This window comes from Pleurodeles waltl, chromosome 9 (assembly GCF_031143425.1).
Source record: "Pleurodeles waltl isolate 20211129_DDA chromosome 9, aPleWal1.hap1.20221129, whole genome shotgun sequence".
NCBI lineage: Eukaryota > Metazoa > Chordata > Amphibia > Caudata > Salamandridae > Pleurodeles > Pleurodeles waltl.
Window position 1 is genome coordinate 432,927,112 of NC_090448.1, and position 15,344 is coordinate 432,942,455.

The window sequence follows — 15,344 nt, forward strand, 5'->3', positions numbered from 1 at the left end:
TAGCAACCCAGCAACACCCTCACATCCTGCAAACCCAGACAATTAGGTGCCTCCTTGATTGGAATAGGAGAGGGCAGGAGAGGGGTGTGTTTAGGTTTTTAGCCACACCAGTGGGTGGGCTCAGCCAGATGTAACCTCCAAAAATCACTTTCAGCCATGATGGATTTTTGAGGAATGTTGCTCCCTGGGATTGATTTTTGCCACATTTGACAAGTGGTCATCACAGGGGGAAGGACCCTGCCCCTGATTGGAGAACCAGGATCCCCCTGTTTTTCACCCAGGAACAAGGATAAAACTGGCAGTCCTGCACCCACACCTCAGATCCTTATCAGAATCCAACAAGGAATAACTACAGGAGAAGAAGGGCTGCCCTGCTAGACCCCTGACCTGGACCCTGCACTCTGGAGTGCTGCACCAGCTGCACACTTGGGCGTCACCACTAAAAGGACTTTACCTAAAAGGGAGACTGCTTCAAGAAGGGGCTCCCTGTTTGCTTCAGGGACAAAGGAGCTGCCCAGAGTCCCCTGCATCAAGTCCTGCAAGCAGAGCCCAGCTGACCAGCGTCCAGTGGCCATTTGAGGATTCTGAATTGTAGTCTCAACTCCCACAGAGCAACTCAGAGCTTCTGGAACCTTGGATCAAGTTGTGGACACTTCAAGGACACAAAAAGGACCTCAGGAAGAAGATTCAGAAGTTTGGATACGTTTGGAGCAACTCCATAAGTTGAAGAGTTGCATTGTGGGAGTTGTCTAGAGTCCCTTGCTGACTCCTATTTGTTTCTCTTTTCTCTATGGTACACTTGTGTAGTACTACATTTGCTTCCTGGGACTGCAAATCCCATAATGCACAGCCTGGGAGTCAGGAAAGCCCGGATTCTGTTTCCCATTGTTTTCTAAGGGAGAAGTACAGTTGCTCCTTTTCACCGGATCCTCTCCTCCAGGACTTGCAAGTGTCTGTAATTACACACACCTGAGACCTCTCCTGTGCAGTCCAGCTTGGAACTGCTTATAAGCAGCCATTTCACCAAGATCCCCGTCGTGCATTGGAGTTCAATTCCTTTGTTCAATTCCAGACACCTTGTCAGATGGTGCTCAAAAATTAGCATTTTGGTGTCCCCTACAAATACCATTAAAGACCAGAACATCATTGTCCAAAATAGTAATACTTCCAAGGGTATTGTATCTTTTTGCTAATCTGTCAATTTGGGTGCATCTGAATTGATTTAAAAAAGTGAATTAGTTACTCAGCGAATTAATTTGGGACACAGGCAGATGACAGTGTTGCTAATAATACTTCAACACCTAACCAGGAGAGGTAGGTGTTGTAGTGCAAGTTAGAGTGCAAGGGTGTCTGTATTGTGGTTAGCATAGTTTTTTATGCAGGAAGGGGTGCCATCCTGTGTAAAAACGTTATGCCTTAAGGCATTTTCATTTCTGTGCGTGTACTGTAGAATGCAGCATACATGCAAAGAGGCAAAAAGAAGGAGAAATGAAAACATTTCTCATTACACCTGTGTGAGAAAGTAGCCTCTTTCTAGCATGGTTACCCCCAAGTTTGGCCTGTTTGTGAGTGTGTGTCAGTGTGTATCTACTGTGCCACTGGAGTCCTGACAGGCAGTCTCATAGTGAAAACCCTACATGTCAGTGTGTTTTGCCTGTCTCACTGGGATTCTGCTGGTGAGGACCCCAGTTCTCATAGTTTGTGGCCTAATGTGTGTGTTGTCAGTAGTGCTTGACTGTGTCACTGAGGCTCTGCTAATCAGAAACTCAGTGCTTATGTTCTCTCTACTTTTAAATTTTTCTCTGTAGGCCAGTGACTTAATTTACCAATTTCAATTGGCACACTGGACCCCACTTATAAGCCCCTAGTATATGGTACCTAGGTACCCAGGGCATTGGGGTTCCAGGAGATCCATATGGGCTGCAGCATTTATTTTGCCACCCATAGGGAGCTCAGACAAACCCTTACACAGGACTGCCATTGCAGCCTGTGTGAAATAGTGCACACACTATTTCACAGCCATTTTCACTGCATTTAAGTAACTTATAAGTCACCATTATGTATAACCTTCACTTGCTGAAGATTAGGTGCAAAGTTACTAAGTGTGAGGGCACCCATGCATTAGCAAAGGTGCCCCCACATAGTTCAGGGCCATTTCCCCAGACGGAAGGTGCCCTCCTTGCATAAACCAGTCTACACCAGTTCAGGGACACCTTCTTCCCTGCTTTGGTGCGGAACTGGACAAAGAAAAGGGGAGTGACCACTCCCCTGTCTATCACTACCCTAGGGGTGGTGCCCAGAGCTCCTCCAGTGTGTCCCAGACTTCAGCCATCTTGCTTTACAAGGTGTGGGGGCACTCTGGAGCCCTATGAGTGGCCAGTGCCAGCAGGTGATCCCTCCTGATAGGTCAATACCTGATAAGGTAGCCAATCCCCCTCTCAGGGCTATTTAGAGTCTCTCCTGTGGGTTCTCTTCAGATTCTGCTTGCAAGTTTCCTTCAGGAATACTCTGAAACAACTTCAGCATCCTCTGACCTCGGATCAACCGCAGCCTGCTGTAACTGCAACAAAGTATCCACAAGAGATACTTTTCTTCAGCAACCCCAGCTCCAAGTCAGCAACTGCAACAGTTTCCATGGTGTGCACGTTCCTGGGACTCCCAGTCTTCATTCTGCACCAGAAGGGCCGAAGAAACCTCCCGTGGAAAGATGGAGTCACTCCCCTGCTACAAGCAGGCACCTTCCAAGACGACGACCGGTACCCTTGGAGTCCTCTCACAGTGACAAGCCTACTCCTAAGGACACAGAGGGTTGACATCATCGACATAGATTGTCCTGAGGTCCTGCTGACGCAATTTGGAGAAGGCAAAACATTGCCTTCCCTGAGAGCGATGGTACTCCTGTGTACGGTGTCTTCTTTGCCTCCTGAAGCCTCTGTGCACTCTTTGCAAGATTCCTTCATGCACAGCCTGGCCCAGGTCCCCAGCACTCCATCCTGCAATGCTCAACTCGCTGAGTTGTTCTCCAGCGGCGTGGGACCTTCTTTTGTTGTGCTGCTCCAACTGTGTTTTGCACCTCCTTGGTCCCCAGATCCTGTGACTCTTGGGGGTACTGGCAGGCATCCTGAGGGCTCTCTAAGGAGTTGAGTGCCCCTCTTCCTCCTCACACAGAGTTGAGTCCCCCAGGTCCCTCCTGGGTCCATCCAGCGCCATAATGACGCAAAACACACTTTTGTCGTAGCCAAGGCTTGTTGGCGACTCCCAACACAAAATAATTTCTGCAACAATTTTCACATCGTGGGACATACTTTGCATCATGCAGGAACCCTCTGGCATCTTCCTATGTGCATTTCTGCAGTCTTTGACTAACCAGGGACTCTTGTTTTGCACCCTCTTCTGTGTTGGCAGGGACTCATGTCCTTCCTGGAACTTCTTTCGACTTTTGGACTAGTTCCCCTTCCTTTGTAGGTCTTCAGGTCCAGGAAACCAGTAGTTGCTGTTTGCAGACTTGGTTGGCTGCTGCAAAATCCCTATCACAAGGTGTAGTGTGTCCAAAAGGAAACTTGCAGTACCTTTACTCCTGCTTTTCTGGGCTCTGGGGTGGGGTAATATACTTACCTTTACTGTATTTTGACTCTCCCAGTGATTTTGCACACACTACACTTGTCTAGGGGGGAATTCGTGATTCGCATTCCACTTTCTTAGTATATGGTTTGTGTTGCCCCTTGACCTATTTTCTCCCCTTGCATTCTTTAGCATTTCCTATTGTTTGCATTGTTCTATGACTATGTACTTGTCTAATTTTGGTGTCTAGTGTATATATTGTGTATAATACTTACCTCCAGAAGGAGTATTGTCTCTAAGATATTTTTGGTACTGTGTCACCCAAATAAATACCTTTATTTTTGGTAACACTGAGTATTGTCTTTACTTGTGTATACGTACTGAGTAACTATAAGTGATATTGCATGAGCTTTGCATGTCTCCTAGTTCAGCCTAAGCTGCTCTGCTATAGCTACCTCCATCAGCATGAGCTGCCAGAACACTACCACATTTCACTAATAAGGGATAACTGGACCTGGTATAAGGAGTTATTACCCAAGGTACCCACTACAAACCAGGCCCGCCTCCAACAACCTGCCTCTGAGATGCTCAGGATCTTGGCACAAATCTCTGTCTTCAATTCTTTGTAGATAGGGATTTGCATCAAAACGTATGGTTGGCTGCTTGGGAATGCCCAGGCACCACCCATGGAACACCCTTTTGATGCAAAGTAACACCTGGCTCCCCATTGAACTACGTTGCAGTACTTTAATTTACAATCCAACACAAATCATTATTTGCTTTGAATATGAAATCCCACCAGTTGACTCTGAGACTAATTAAGACTCCAGACAGGGTGGCTGCTGCCTTTGTGGTGACCACTGCGCCAAACTCATTAAGAGTTTCCCGCTAGGTCGGGTTGCAGAAAACTCATTTTCCTCCTGCCGGCCTAGCGGGAAACAAGCTACAGCATCGTCTATGGCTCGTAATTGAGCCAGCGGCAAAGCTGTAGCCTGCAGGGTGCACCAGCACCCTCCAATGTTCACTATCTGCAAAACAGGCAGTGAACATTGCGATGGTCCTGGACAGTGGGGCCCCTGAACTACCCATGCCATGGGCAGTGCAGGGCCCCCTGTGTCCCCCTGCACCTGTTCTCTGCCAACCTCTTCATGTCATTGTAACTGCCATGAAAAGGCTGGTGGAGAACTAGGTCGTAATCCGCAGTGCAGGGCTGCATGCAGCGCTGCCGTGGCAGATTACGATCTCCACCACCGCCAGGCTGCCAGGATCATGGATCCTGGCGGTGCTGGCAGTTCCCTGGCAGTCTGACCGCCTTGGTTTTAATGTGGCAGTTGAACCGCCGCTGTCGCTGTGGTCCTGACTACCACCATTAGTGTGGCGGTCTGAAGACCACCACACTCGTAATGAGGCTGTCTGTGTCTGGCATGCATTAAAAAACAAACACAAACACAAACGAGACACAAAGGGGGTCATTGTGACCCCTACCTGGAGAGAACCGCCGAATGACCGCACCGCGGTCAAAAGACTGCGGCGGCCATTCTGGCTTTCCCGCTGGGCCGGCAGGCGACCGCCAGAAGGCCGCCCGCCGGCCCAGCGGGAAACCCCCTGCAACAATGAAGCCGGCTCCGAATGGAGCCGGCGGAGTTGTAGGAGTGCGACGGGTGCAGTGGCACCCGTCGCGATTTTCAGTGTCTGCAAAGCAGACACTGAAAATCCTAATGGGGCCCTGTTAGGGGGCCCCTGCACTGCCCATGCCAGTGGCATGGGCAGTGCAGGGGCCCCCAGGGGCCCCACGACACCCGTTCACGCCATCCTGTTCCTGGCGGTAAACACCGCCGGGAACAGGATGGCAGGAAGGGGGTCGGAATCCCCATGGCAGTGCTGCAAGCAGCGCCGCCATGGAGGATTCCCTGGGCCAGGGGTAAACCGGCGGGAAACCGCTGGTTCCTCTTTTCTGACCGCGGCTTTACTGCCGCGGTCAGAATGGCCCAGGAAGCACCGCCAGCCTGTTGGCGGTGCTTGCGCGGTCCCCGGCCCTGGCGGTCATGGACCGCCAGGTTCGGAATGACCCCCAAAGTCTTTGTACATCAAGGCCTTACTAAATGTTTTGGTTGATGGTGCTGCCCATCATTTAGATCATACTTATAAATGAATGTCAATGTTATTGGGTCACTTTGAGCCACCAAAGCCATTGTGCAGTGTATGCTGTTACTACACTGCTCGTGAAACGACAGGTGAGGATGCACAATGTGCTTCTTTGTTGGTGTAGAGTAGACACTTGGACATGGACAGTAGCATGTTTCTGCTACTATTCAGCCTAAACATCTGTCTCCCTACAATCCCTTTCTCGATTTCCTTCATGATGGTAGCCATCAGCATTCTCAAGCTACATTACCAGCGCATTCTTCTCTGTTTTTGGCCTAAAATAAGCATATCACAAAGGCATCCATTAAAAATAAGAGAAAGTAAATCTGGGTCCATTTAATAAACTTCGCATTCATGTGAAAATCTTTCTTCTCCTGCAGGAAAAACAGAACCCAGTGAGTGAATTTTCCATGAAGAATTTGGTGGTGACCACACTGGACCTTTTTGCTGCAGGGACTGAAACAGTCAGTACTACCCTCCGATATGGGCTCTTGATATTCCTGAAGAATCCAGAAGTAGAAGGTAAAATTGCACAGTGTGAACAACTTTAAACTTTAAATCCTAGCAAATTAGGTTGCCTTTAATAAACACATGGAAATTGAACGAGAGAGGGAGGAATTCATTCAGGGGTTATCTAACTGTATGTAGTCAATCCAGTCTTTTAACAATAATTATAAAGCACTTAGGGGTCATTATGAGTTTGGCGGTCAAAAATATCTGTAGTTAGGTAGCCTCTTTCTAGCCTTGTTACCCCCACGTTTGGCCTGTTTGTGAGTATATGTCAGGGTGTTTTTACTGTTTCACTGGGATCCTGCTAGCCAGGGCCCCAGTGCTCATAGTGGAAACCCTATGTTGTCAGTGTGTTTGATATGTGTCACTGGGATCCTGCTAGCCAGGACCCCAGTGCTCATACGTTTGTGCCATGTATGTGTTCCCTGTGTGGTGCATAACTGTATCACTGAGGCTCTGCTAACCAGAACCTCAGTGTTTATGCTCTCTCTGCTTTTAAAATTGTCACTGCAGGCTAGTGACTAATTTCACCAATTCTGATTGGCATACTGGAACACCCTTATAATACCCTAGTATATGGTTCCTAGGTACCCAGGGTATTGGGGTTCCAGGAGATCCCTATGGGCTGATTCATTTCTTTTGCCACCCATAGGGAACTTAAAAAATTCTTACACAGGACTGCCACTGCAGCTTGAGTAAAATAAAGTCCATGTTATTTCACAGCCATTTTACACTGCACTTAAGTAACTTATAAGTCACCTAAATGTCTAACTCTCACTTAGTGAAGGTTAGGTGCAAAGTTACTTAGTGTGAGGGCACCCTGGCACTAGCCAAGGTGCCCCAACATTGTTCAGGGCAAATTTCCCAGACTTTGTGAGTGCCGGAACACCATTACACACATGAACTCCATATAGGTCAATACATATGTGTAGCGTCACAATGGTTACTCCGAACATGGCCATGTAACATGTCTAGGATCATGGAATTGTCAGCCCAATACCATTCTGGTATTGGGGGGACCATTCCATACATCCCCGGGGCTCCAGCATGGACCCCGGGTACTGCAAAACTAGCTCTCTGGGGTTTTCTCTGCAGCTACCGCTGCTGCCAACCCTCAGACAGGTTTCTGCCCTCCTGGGGTCTGGGCAGCCCAGTCCCAGGAAGGCAGAACAAAGGATTTCCTCTGACAGAGGGTGTTACACCCTCTACCTTTGGAAATAGGTGTTAAGGGCCTGAGAGGAGCAGCCTCTCCTGGCCTCTGGAAATGCTTTGAAGGGCACAGATGGTGCCCTCCTTGCATAAACCAGTCTTCACTGGTTCAGGGATCCCCCAGCCCCTGCTCTGGCGTGAAACTGGACAAAGGAAAGGGGAGTGACCACTCCCCTGTCCATCACCACCCCAGGGGTGGTGCCCCGAGCTCCTCCCGTGTGTCCCAGGCCTCTGCCATCTTGAATGCAGAGGTGTGAGGGCACAATGGAGACCTCTGAGTGGCCAGTGCCAGCAGGTGACGTCAGAGACCCCTCCTGATATGCTCTTACCTGGTTAGGTATCCAATCCTCCTCTGAGGGATATTTAGGGTCTCTCATGTGGGTTTCTCACCAGATAATGAATGAAAGAGCTCACCAGAGTTCCTCTGCACTTCCCTCTTCGACTTCTGCAAAGGCTCGACCGCTGACTGCTCCAGGATGCCTGCAAAGCCGCAACAAAGTAGCAAGAAGACTACCAGCAACATTGTAGCGCCTAATCCTGCCAGCTTTCTTGACTGTTTCCTAGTGGTGCATGCTCACCCTGCACTGGCAGCCAAGAAGAAATCTCCCATGGGTTGACGGAATCTTCCCCCTGCCAACACAGGCACCAAACTTCTGCATCACCAGTCCTCTGGGTCTCCTCTCATCTTGACGAGCATGGTCCCTGAACACAGGAGCTGGATCTAAGTGTCCCCGACAGTCCAGTGGCCCTTCTGTCAAAATTTGCTGGAGGTAAGTCCTTGCCTCCCCACGCCAGACAGTAATCCTGTGTACTGCATGAACTGCAGCTGCTAGGCCTTCTGTGCACTTTTGCAAGACTTCCTTCATGCACAGCACAGCCCAGGTCCCCAGCAATCCGTCCTGCATTGCCCAACTTGCTGAGTTGGACTCCAACTTCGTGGGACCCTCTTTTGTTGTGCTGAGACAACTGCTGTGCTCAGATCTTCTGAACGCCTTTTCAGGTACTTCTGTGGGTGCTGCCTGCCTCTGCATTGGCTCTTTCTGTTGCTGAGCGCCCTCTCTGTCTCCTCCTCCATGGGGCGAACTCCTGGTCCTTCCTGGGCCCTGTCAGCATTAAAAAAACTTCAACTGTGACTCTTGCAGTTAGCAAGGCTTGTTTGTGGTATTTCTGCATGGAAACAACTCTGCATACCCCAGCACGCCATGGGACATCTTCTGACCAAAGGAGAAGTTCCTGGCACCTTCCATTGTTGCAGAATCTTTGGCTTCTTCCACCTGTAGGCAGCCCTTTTGTACCTTCATCTGGGGTTCAGTGGGCTCCTGCCTCCCGGACACTTGCGTGACTCTTGGACTTGGCCCCTTTCCTTTGCAGGTCCTCAGGTCCAGGAATCCATCTTCAGTGCTTTACAGTCAGTTGTTGTCCTTGCAGAATCCCCTATCTCGACTTTACTGTCTTTCTGAGGTAGTAGGGTAACTTTACTCCCACTTTTCAGGGTCTTGGCGTGGGGTATCTTGGGCACCCTTAGTGTTTTCTTACACTCCCAGCGACGCTCTACACATTACACTAGGCCTGGGGTTCATTTGTGGTTCGCATTCCACTTTTGGAGTATATGGTTTGTGTTGCCCATAGGCCTATTGTCTTCTATTGCATTCTATTGTGTTCTACAGTGTTTGCACTACTTTTCAAACTGTTTATTTACCTGAATTTGGTTTGTGTGTATATTTTGTGTATTTTGCTTACCTCCTAAGGGAGTATATCCTCTGAGATACTTTTGGCATATTGTCATTAAAATAAAGTACCTTTATTGTGTTTCTTATGATATAGTGCTATATGATATAAGTGGTATAGTAGGAGCTTTGCATATCTCCTAGTTCAGCCTAAGCTGCTCTGCTATAGCTACCTCTATCTACCAAAGCTGCTAGACCACCTCTAATCTACTAATAAGGAATACCTAGCACAAGGTGTAAGTACCACAAAGCACCCACTATAAGCCAGGCCAGCCTCCTACAATATCAGACCGCCAAACTCCAGACGAGGCGACTGCCACGATGCTGGCGGTCTCCCCACAATCCCCATTGCAGCTTTCCCATTGGGCTGATGGGTGGGAACTAAGGTTTCCACCTGTCAGCCCAGTAAGAAATGTGTGGCAGCATTGTTCCTGGCTCATAATTGAGCCGGCAGCAATGCTGCCGCACGTAGGGTGGACTAGCACCCTTGAAATGCGCACTGTCTGCACAGCAGACAGTGCGATTTTTAAGGGTGTTTTTGCAGGGTGACCCGTGCACTGTCCATGCCATGAGCATGTTTTTCGCCAGCCTTTTCTTGGTGATCAGACCACCATGAAAAGGCTGGCAGAGAACAAGGTTGTAATCAGCAGAAGAAAGTAGCAACCGCAGAAGTACTTGAACAAGGGTTGAAGAAGTCTGACCATGGCGGTCGTCTCAACACTTCAAAAGAGGGTCCCACAACACCGGAGATCCATGGAAATGTGCAGAGAAGCCCTTGTAGCTGCAGTTCACACAGTGCACAGGATTACTGTCTGGAGAGGGGAGGCAAGGACTTACCTCCTCCAAATTTGGACAATTGGACCACTGGACAGTCTGGGTCACTTGGGTCCACTACCTGTGTTCAAGGGGCCATGCTCGCCAGGATGAGAGGGGTCCCAGAGTACCGGTGACACTGAAGTTTGGTGCCTGCTGGAGCAGGGGGAAGATTACGTCAACCCACAGGAGATTTCTTCGTGGCTTCCAGTGCTGGATGAAGGCAGGCAGCCCCCAAAGCATGCCCCACTAGGAAACAGTTGAGAAAGCCGGCAGGATTACGCGCTACAATGTTGCTGGTAGTCTTCTTGCTACTTTGTTGCAGTTTTGCAGGTGTCCTGGAGCAGTCAGCGGTCAATCCTTGGCAGAAGTTGAAGAGAGACGGAGAGGAACTCTGGTGAATTCTTACAAGTCGATATCTGAGGAAAAGCCCATAGGAGAGACCCTAAAGAGCTCTCAGAGAAGGATTGGCCACCTAGTCAGGTAAGCTTCTATCAGGAAGGATATCTGACGTCACCTGCTGGCACTGGCCACTCACGGCCCTCCAGAGTGCCCTCACACATCTAGATCCAAGATGGCAGAGGTCTGGGACACACTGGAGGAGCTCTGGGCGCCACCCATGGGGAGGGGATGGACAGGGGAGTGGTCACTCCCCTTTCCTTTGTCCAGTTTCATGCCAGAGCAGGGACTGGGGGGTCCTGAACCAGTGTAGACTGGCTTATGCAAGAAGGGCACCATCTGTGCCCTTCAAAGCATTTCCAGAGGCTGGGAGAGGATACCCCTCCCCGGCCTTTAACACCTATTTCCAAATGGAGAGGGTGTAACACCCTGCTCTCGGAGGAAATGCTTTGCTCTGCCTTCCTGGGACTGGGCTGCCCAGACCCCAGGAGGGCTCTACCCTGTCTGTGGGGTGGCAGCAGCGGTAGCTACAGAGAAAACGTCAGAGAGCTAGATTGGCAGTACCCGGGGTCCATAGTGGAGCCCAGGGGATGCATGGAATTGGCACCTCAATACCAGATTTGGCATGGGGGAACAATTCTATGATCTTAGACATGTTACATGGCCATATTCTGATTTACCATTGTGAAGCTACAGATAGGTATTGACCTATATGTAGTGCACACTTGTAATGGTGTCCCCGCACTCACAAAGTCTGGGGAAATGGTCCTTAACTATGTAGGGGTATCTTTGCTGGTGCAAAGGTGCCCTCATATTTAGTAACTTTGCACCTAACCTTCAGCAAGTGAAGGCTAGACTTATAGGTGACATAAGTTACTTAAGTGCACTGAAAATGGCTGTGAAATAATGTGTGAGTTATTTCACTCAGGCTGCAGTGGCAGTCCTGTGTAAAGGGTTGTCTGAGCTCCCTATGGGTGGCAAAAGAAATGCTGCAGCCCATAGAGATCTCCTGGAACCCCAATACCCTGGGTAACTAGGTACCATATACTAGGGGATTATAAAGGTGTTCCAGTGTGCCAATTTAAATTGGTAAAAGTGCTCACTAGCCTTTAGTGACAAATTTAAAAGCAGAGAGAGCATAAGCACTGAGGTTCTGGTTAGCAGAGCCTCAGTGACACAGTTAGTCACTACACATGTATACACAATCACGCCACAAACTATGAGCACTGGGGTCCTGGCTAGCAGGATCCCAGTAAGACAGGCAAAAACAACCTTACATACATGTAAAAATGGGGTAACATGCCAGGCAAGATAGTACTTTCCTACACCCCCCCCCCCAACGAGGGACAATAAGGCTAACCTTGCCCAGATGAGTCTTCATTGTCTAAGTGGAAATATCTGGAGAGTCCATCTGCATTGGAGTGGGTAGTCCCTGGTCTATGTTCCACTGTATAGTCCATTCCCTGAAGGGAGATGGACCACCTCAACAATTTAGAGTTTTCACCTTTCATTTGTTTAAACCATAATAGAGGTTTGTGGTCTGTCTGAACAATAAAGTTAGTACCAAAGAGGTATGGTCTCAACTTTTTCAGGGCCCAGACCACAGCAAAGGCCTCCCTCTCTATGGCAGACCAATGCCCCTAATTCAGAAGCATCAGTCTGAACTATGAATTTCTTGGAGTAACAAGTGCTTTTTAGGACAGGTGCAGAGCACATGGCCTGTTTGAGCTCATCAAAAGCCTTTTGGCAACTAGCTGTCCATAATATCTTTTTAGGCATTTTTTGGGATGTGATGTTATTAAGAGGGTCAGCTATGGTGCCATAATTCTTAATGAACCTCCTATAGTACCCTGTGAGGCCTAGGAAGGTTCTCACCTGGGTTTGAGTTGCAGGGTGAGCCCATGCCATAATGGCTTAGATCTTCTCCTGCAGTGGTGCAGTCTGTTCCCCACCTACCAGGTGGCCCAGATAAACCACTTTCCCCTGCTATATCTGGCACTTTGAAGCCTTGATAGTGAGGCCTGTCTTTTGCAGGGCCTCCAAAACTTTCCACAGGTGGGCCAGGTGATCATCCCAGGTGGGGCTAAAGATAGCTATATTATCCAGATATGCTGCACTAAAGGCTTCCAATTCTTGCAGGATTGTATTCACCAACCTATGAAAAGTGGCAGGTGCATTTTTGTGTAGTCAGTAAAATAATGTTTTGCAACCAGATTTCAGTCACAAAACATTAACACATCCCATTCAAAATTTCTATTTGGAAGGGACATCCTAAACAAGCCCTTTCCAAATACCAATGTGTGTTTGCTGCATACCAAAAGGCCATTTAAAGGTCACAAACGGTCCAATTTAGCAATTTTAGCAAAAAGGCTAGTAAAGTTCGCCTACTGTTAACATTTTTGAGACCAGTAAAGAATTTTACCCACAAATCTATGTGCTAAAATTCTAAGATGTAATGGATAACATTTTGACTTGCCACATGAATATAGATGCGGTCGATTAGGAAAGTACCATCTTCCTTGGCATGTTACCCCCATTTTTACCTGTATGTCAGTATGTTTTTGCCTGTCTCACTGGGATACTGCTGGTCAGGACCCCAGTGCTCATAGTTTATGGCCTAATGTATACTGTATGTCTCTGTAGTGCTTAACTGGGTCACTGAGGCTCTGCTAATCAGAACCTCAGTGCTTATGCTCTCTCTGCTTTTAAATTTGTCACTGTAGGCTAGTGACTTCATTTACCAATTTAAATTGGCACACTGGACCCACCTTATAAGTCCCTAGTATATGGTACCTAGGTATCCAAGGCATTGGGGTTCCAGGAGATCCATATGGGCTGCAGCATTTCTTTTGCCACCCATAGGGAGCTCAGACAAACTCTTGCCGAGGCCTGCCATTGCAGCATGTGTGAAATAATGCACACGTTATTTCACAGCCATTTTCACTGCACTTTTTTTTTCAATTCTTTTTATTGAACATACTGGGGTATCGCAAATACAATCGTCCACAAAGTGGTCAGACCTGAGCATACATAGGCATACTACTCATATGTACAGACAATACTACACAGTACACATGGGAGCATGTTGTACTTTTGTATCAAGAGAATTGTGTCATTTTGATAACAGTCATTAGAGTTGTGTTGCAGGGATGGTGTCCGGTTTTGAGCCCACTCTGGTTAAGGAGTATGTAAATGTTATTATATATATATGCATTCACACATGTCCCCACGCCTTTGGTATACAACAGTTCTTCGGTGCGTAGCTCTCTATTTTAAAGGAGGAAAATGTGCCAGACGGGTTTTGCCCTGTATTGAGTCTGGCCCATGTCATATACATGGGACCAACATACGTGCATAGTGTACCACTCGCTCGGCCGCTCCATGTGCTCCCCACTGCGCACCAGACAAGATCCGCGTTCAGGCCTCTCCAGGGTGTACTTAACCTCTGGGTAGAAGGAAGTCTTTCAGTTGTCTAGTGAGATGTGTTGTGCACACAATTTAAGGTGGGTGTATATAATTTTTGGCCTCCATAGTAATGATGAAGAACATCCCTAAGCTAATCCCCGGCCCAGGAGCTGACGTAGTGTCCACACTTCTGCTTGCGAGCTTTGTATCAGGTCATGCAACCAGTTACTGTAACTCGGTGTGTGAGGGGCCTTCCAATTGGTTGCTATTAAAAGCTTAAACAACGTGAAGGCCAAGTCAGTAAAACTGTGTATTTGCTTAACCGCCTTGCTGCGCAGACGCAGACCGAGCAAGCATGATTCTGATGTCGTAGGTAGTGTACAGTTTGTGACCTCGGCTACGGTGTCTGTGATTCACTGCCATGCCACAACCAGAGGGGGACAGGTCTATACCATGTGGTAGAAATCTGCTGCTGGTTGTGCGCTCCTAGGGCATGTCTGATCCGAGCCTGGGAACATAGGTTTGATGCGGGCCGGAGATAGATAGGAGTCATGTATGTAATTGAACTTGGTGTATCGAAGTCTGGTATTTCGAGAAATACTTTTGATAGTGGAGAGCGCCGCCATCCAGGCACTTTGAGATAAAGGAGTGGGAAGCACCTCATCCCATCTAACCTTGGTGTGCGACATGTCGGGCCAGATCCGATCTAACAGTAACATATATAGCGGGTCATTCTGACCCCGGCGGGCGGCGGGCGCCGCCCGCCGGGCGGAGAACACCAAAAGACCGCACCGCGGTCAAATGACCGCAGCGGTCATTCTGACTTTCCGTCTGGGCTGGCGGGCGACCGCCAAAAGGCCGCCCGCCCGCCCGGCGGGAAAGACCCAGCAACGATGAAGCCGGCTCCGAATGGAGCCGGCGGAGTTGCTGGGGTGCGACGGGTGCAGTGGCACCCGTCGCGATTTTCAGTGTCTGCAAGGCAGACACTGAAAATCATTATAGGGCCCTGTTAGGGGGCCCCTGCACTGCCCATGCCAGTGGCATGGGCAGTGCAGGGGCCCCCAGGGGCCCCATGACACCTGTTCCCGCCAGCCTGGCTCTGGCGGTGAAAACCGCCAGAAACAGGCTGGCGGGAAGGGGGTCGGAATCCCCATGGCGGCGCTGCTTGCAGCGCCGCCATGGAGGATTCATTTGGCCAGGGGAAAACCGGCGGGAAACCGCCGGTTTCCTTTTTCTGACCGCGGCTTTACTGCCGCGGTCAGAATTGGCCAGGAAGCACCGCCAGCCTGTTGGCAGTGCTTCCGTGGTCGCTGGCCCTCGCGGTCAATGACCGCCAGGGTCAGAATGACCCCCATAATCTAGAAATTGCGTCTCTTGTGTTTCCGAGTGATAAAATCAATGTGAGCAATTGCGATTCTTGCGGCTCGGCATTGCCCGCTCCCATGTGGCTCCCAACAGGTGTTTAATCATGCAGTATCGCTCCTGAGTTCGGAAAAGGACTTCAGTGTAGAGTCCTCATATAGCTCACCTGAATGTACTAGGCCCGCTTCGTGCCATAGGGATGTGTTGTGTTGT

The 15,344-nt window shown here is 49.1% G+C and overlaps 1 protein-coding gene across 1 annotated transcript in view; it reads left to right on the top strand.

Moving 5' to 3' along the window:
* LOC138259479 (cytochrome P450 2C5-like) overlaps positions 1–15,344 on the top strand; it is a 798,218-nt gene that overhangs the window by 661,822 nt on the left and 121,052 nt on the right. Inside the window, exon 6 of the mRNA XM_069207249.1 lies at positions 6,087–6,228. Within this exon, the coding sequence (XP_069063350.1) occupies positions 6,087–6,228 (142 nt within the window). The remainder of the gene's footprint in view (positions 1–6,086; positions 6,229–15,344) is intronic.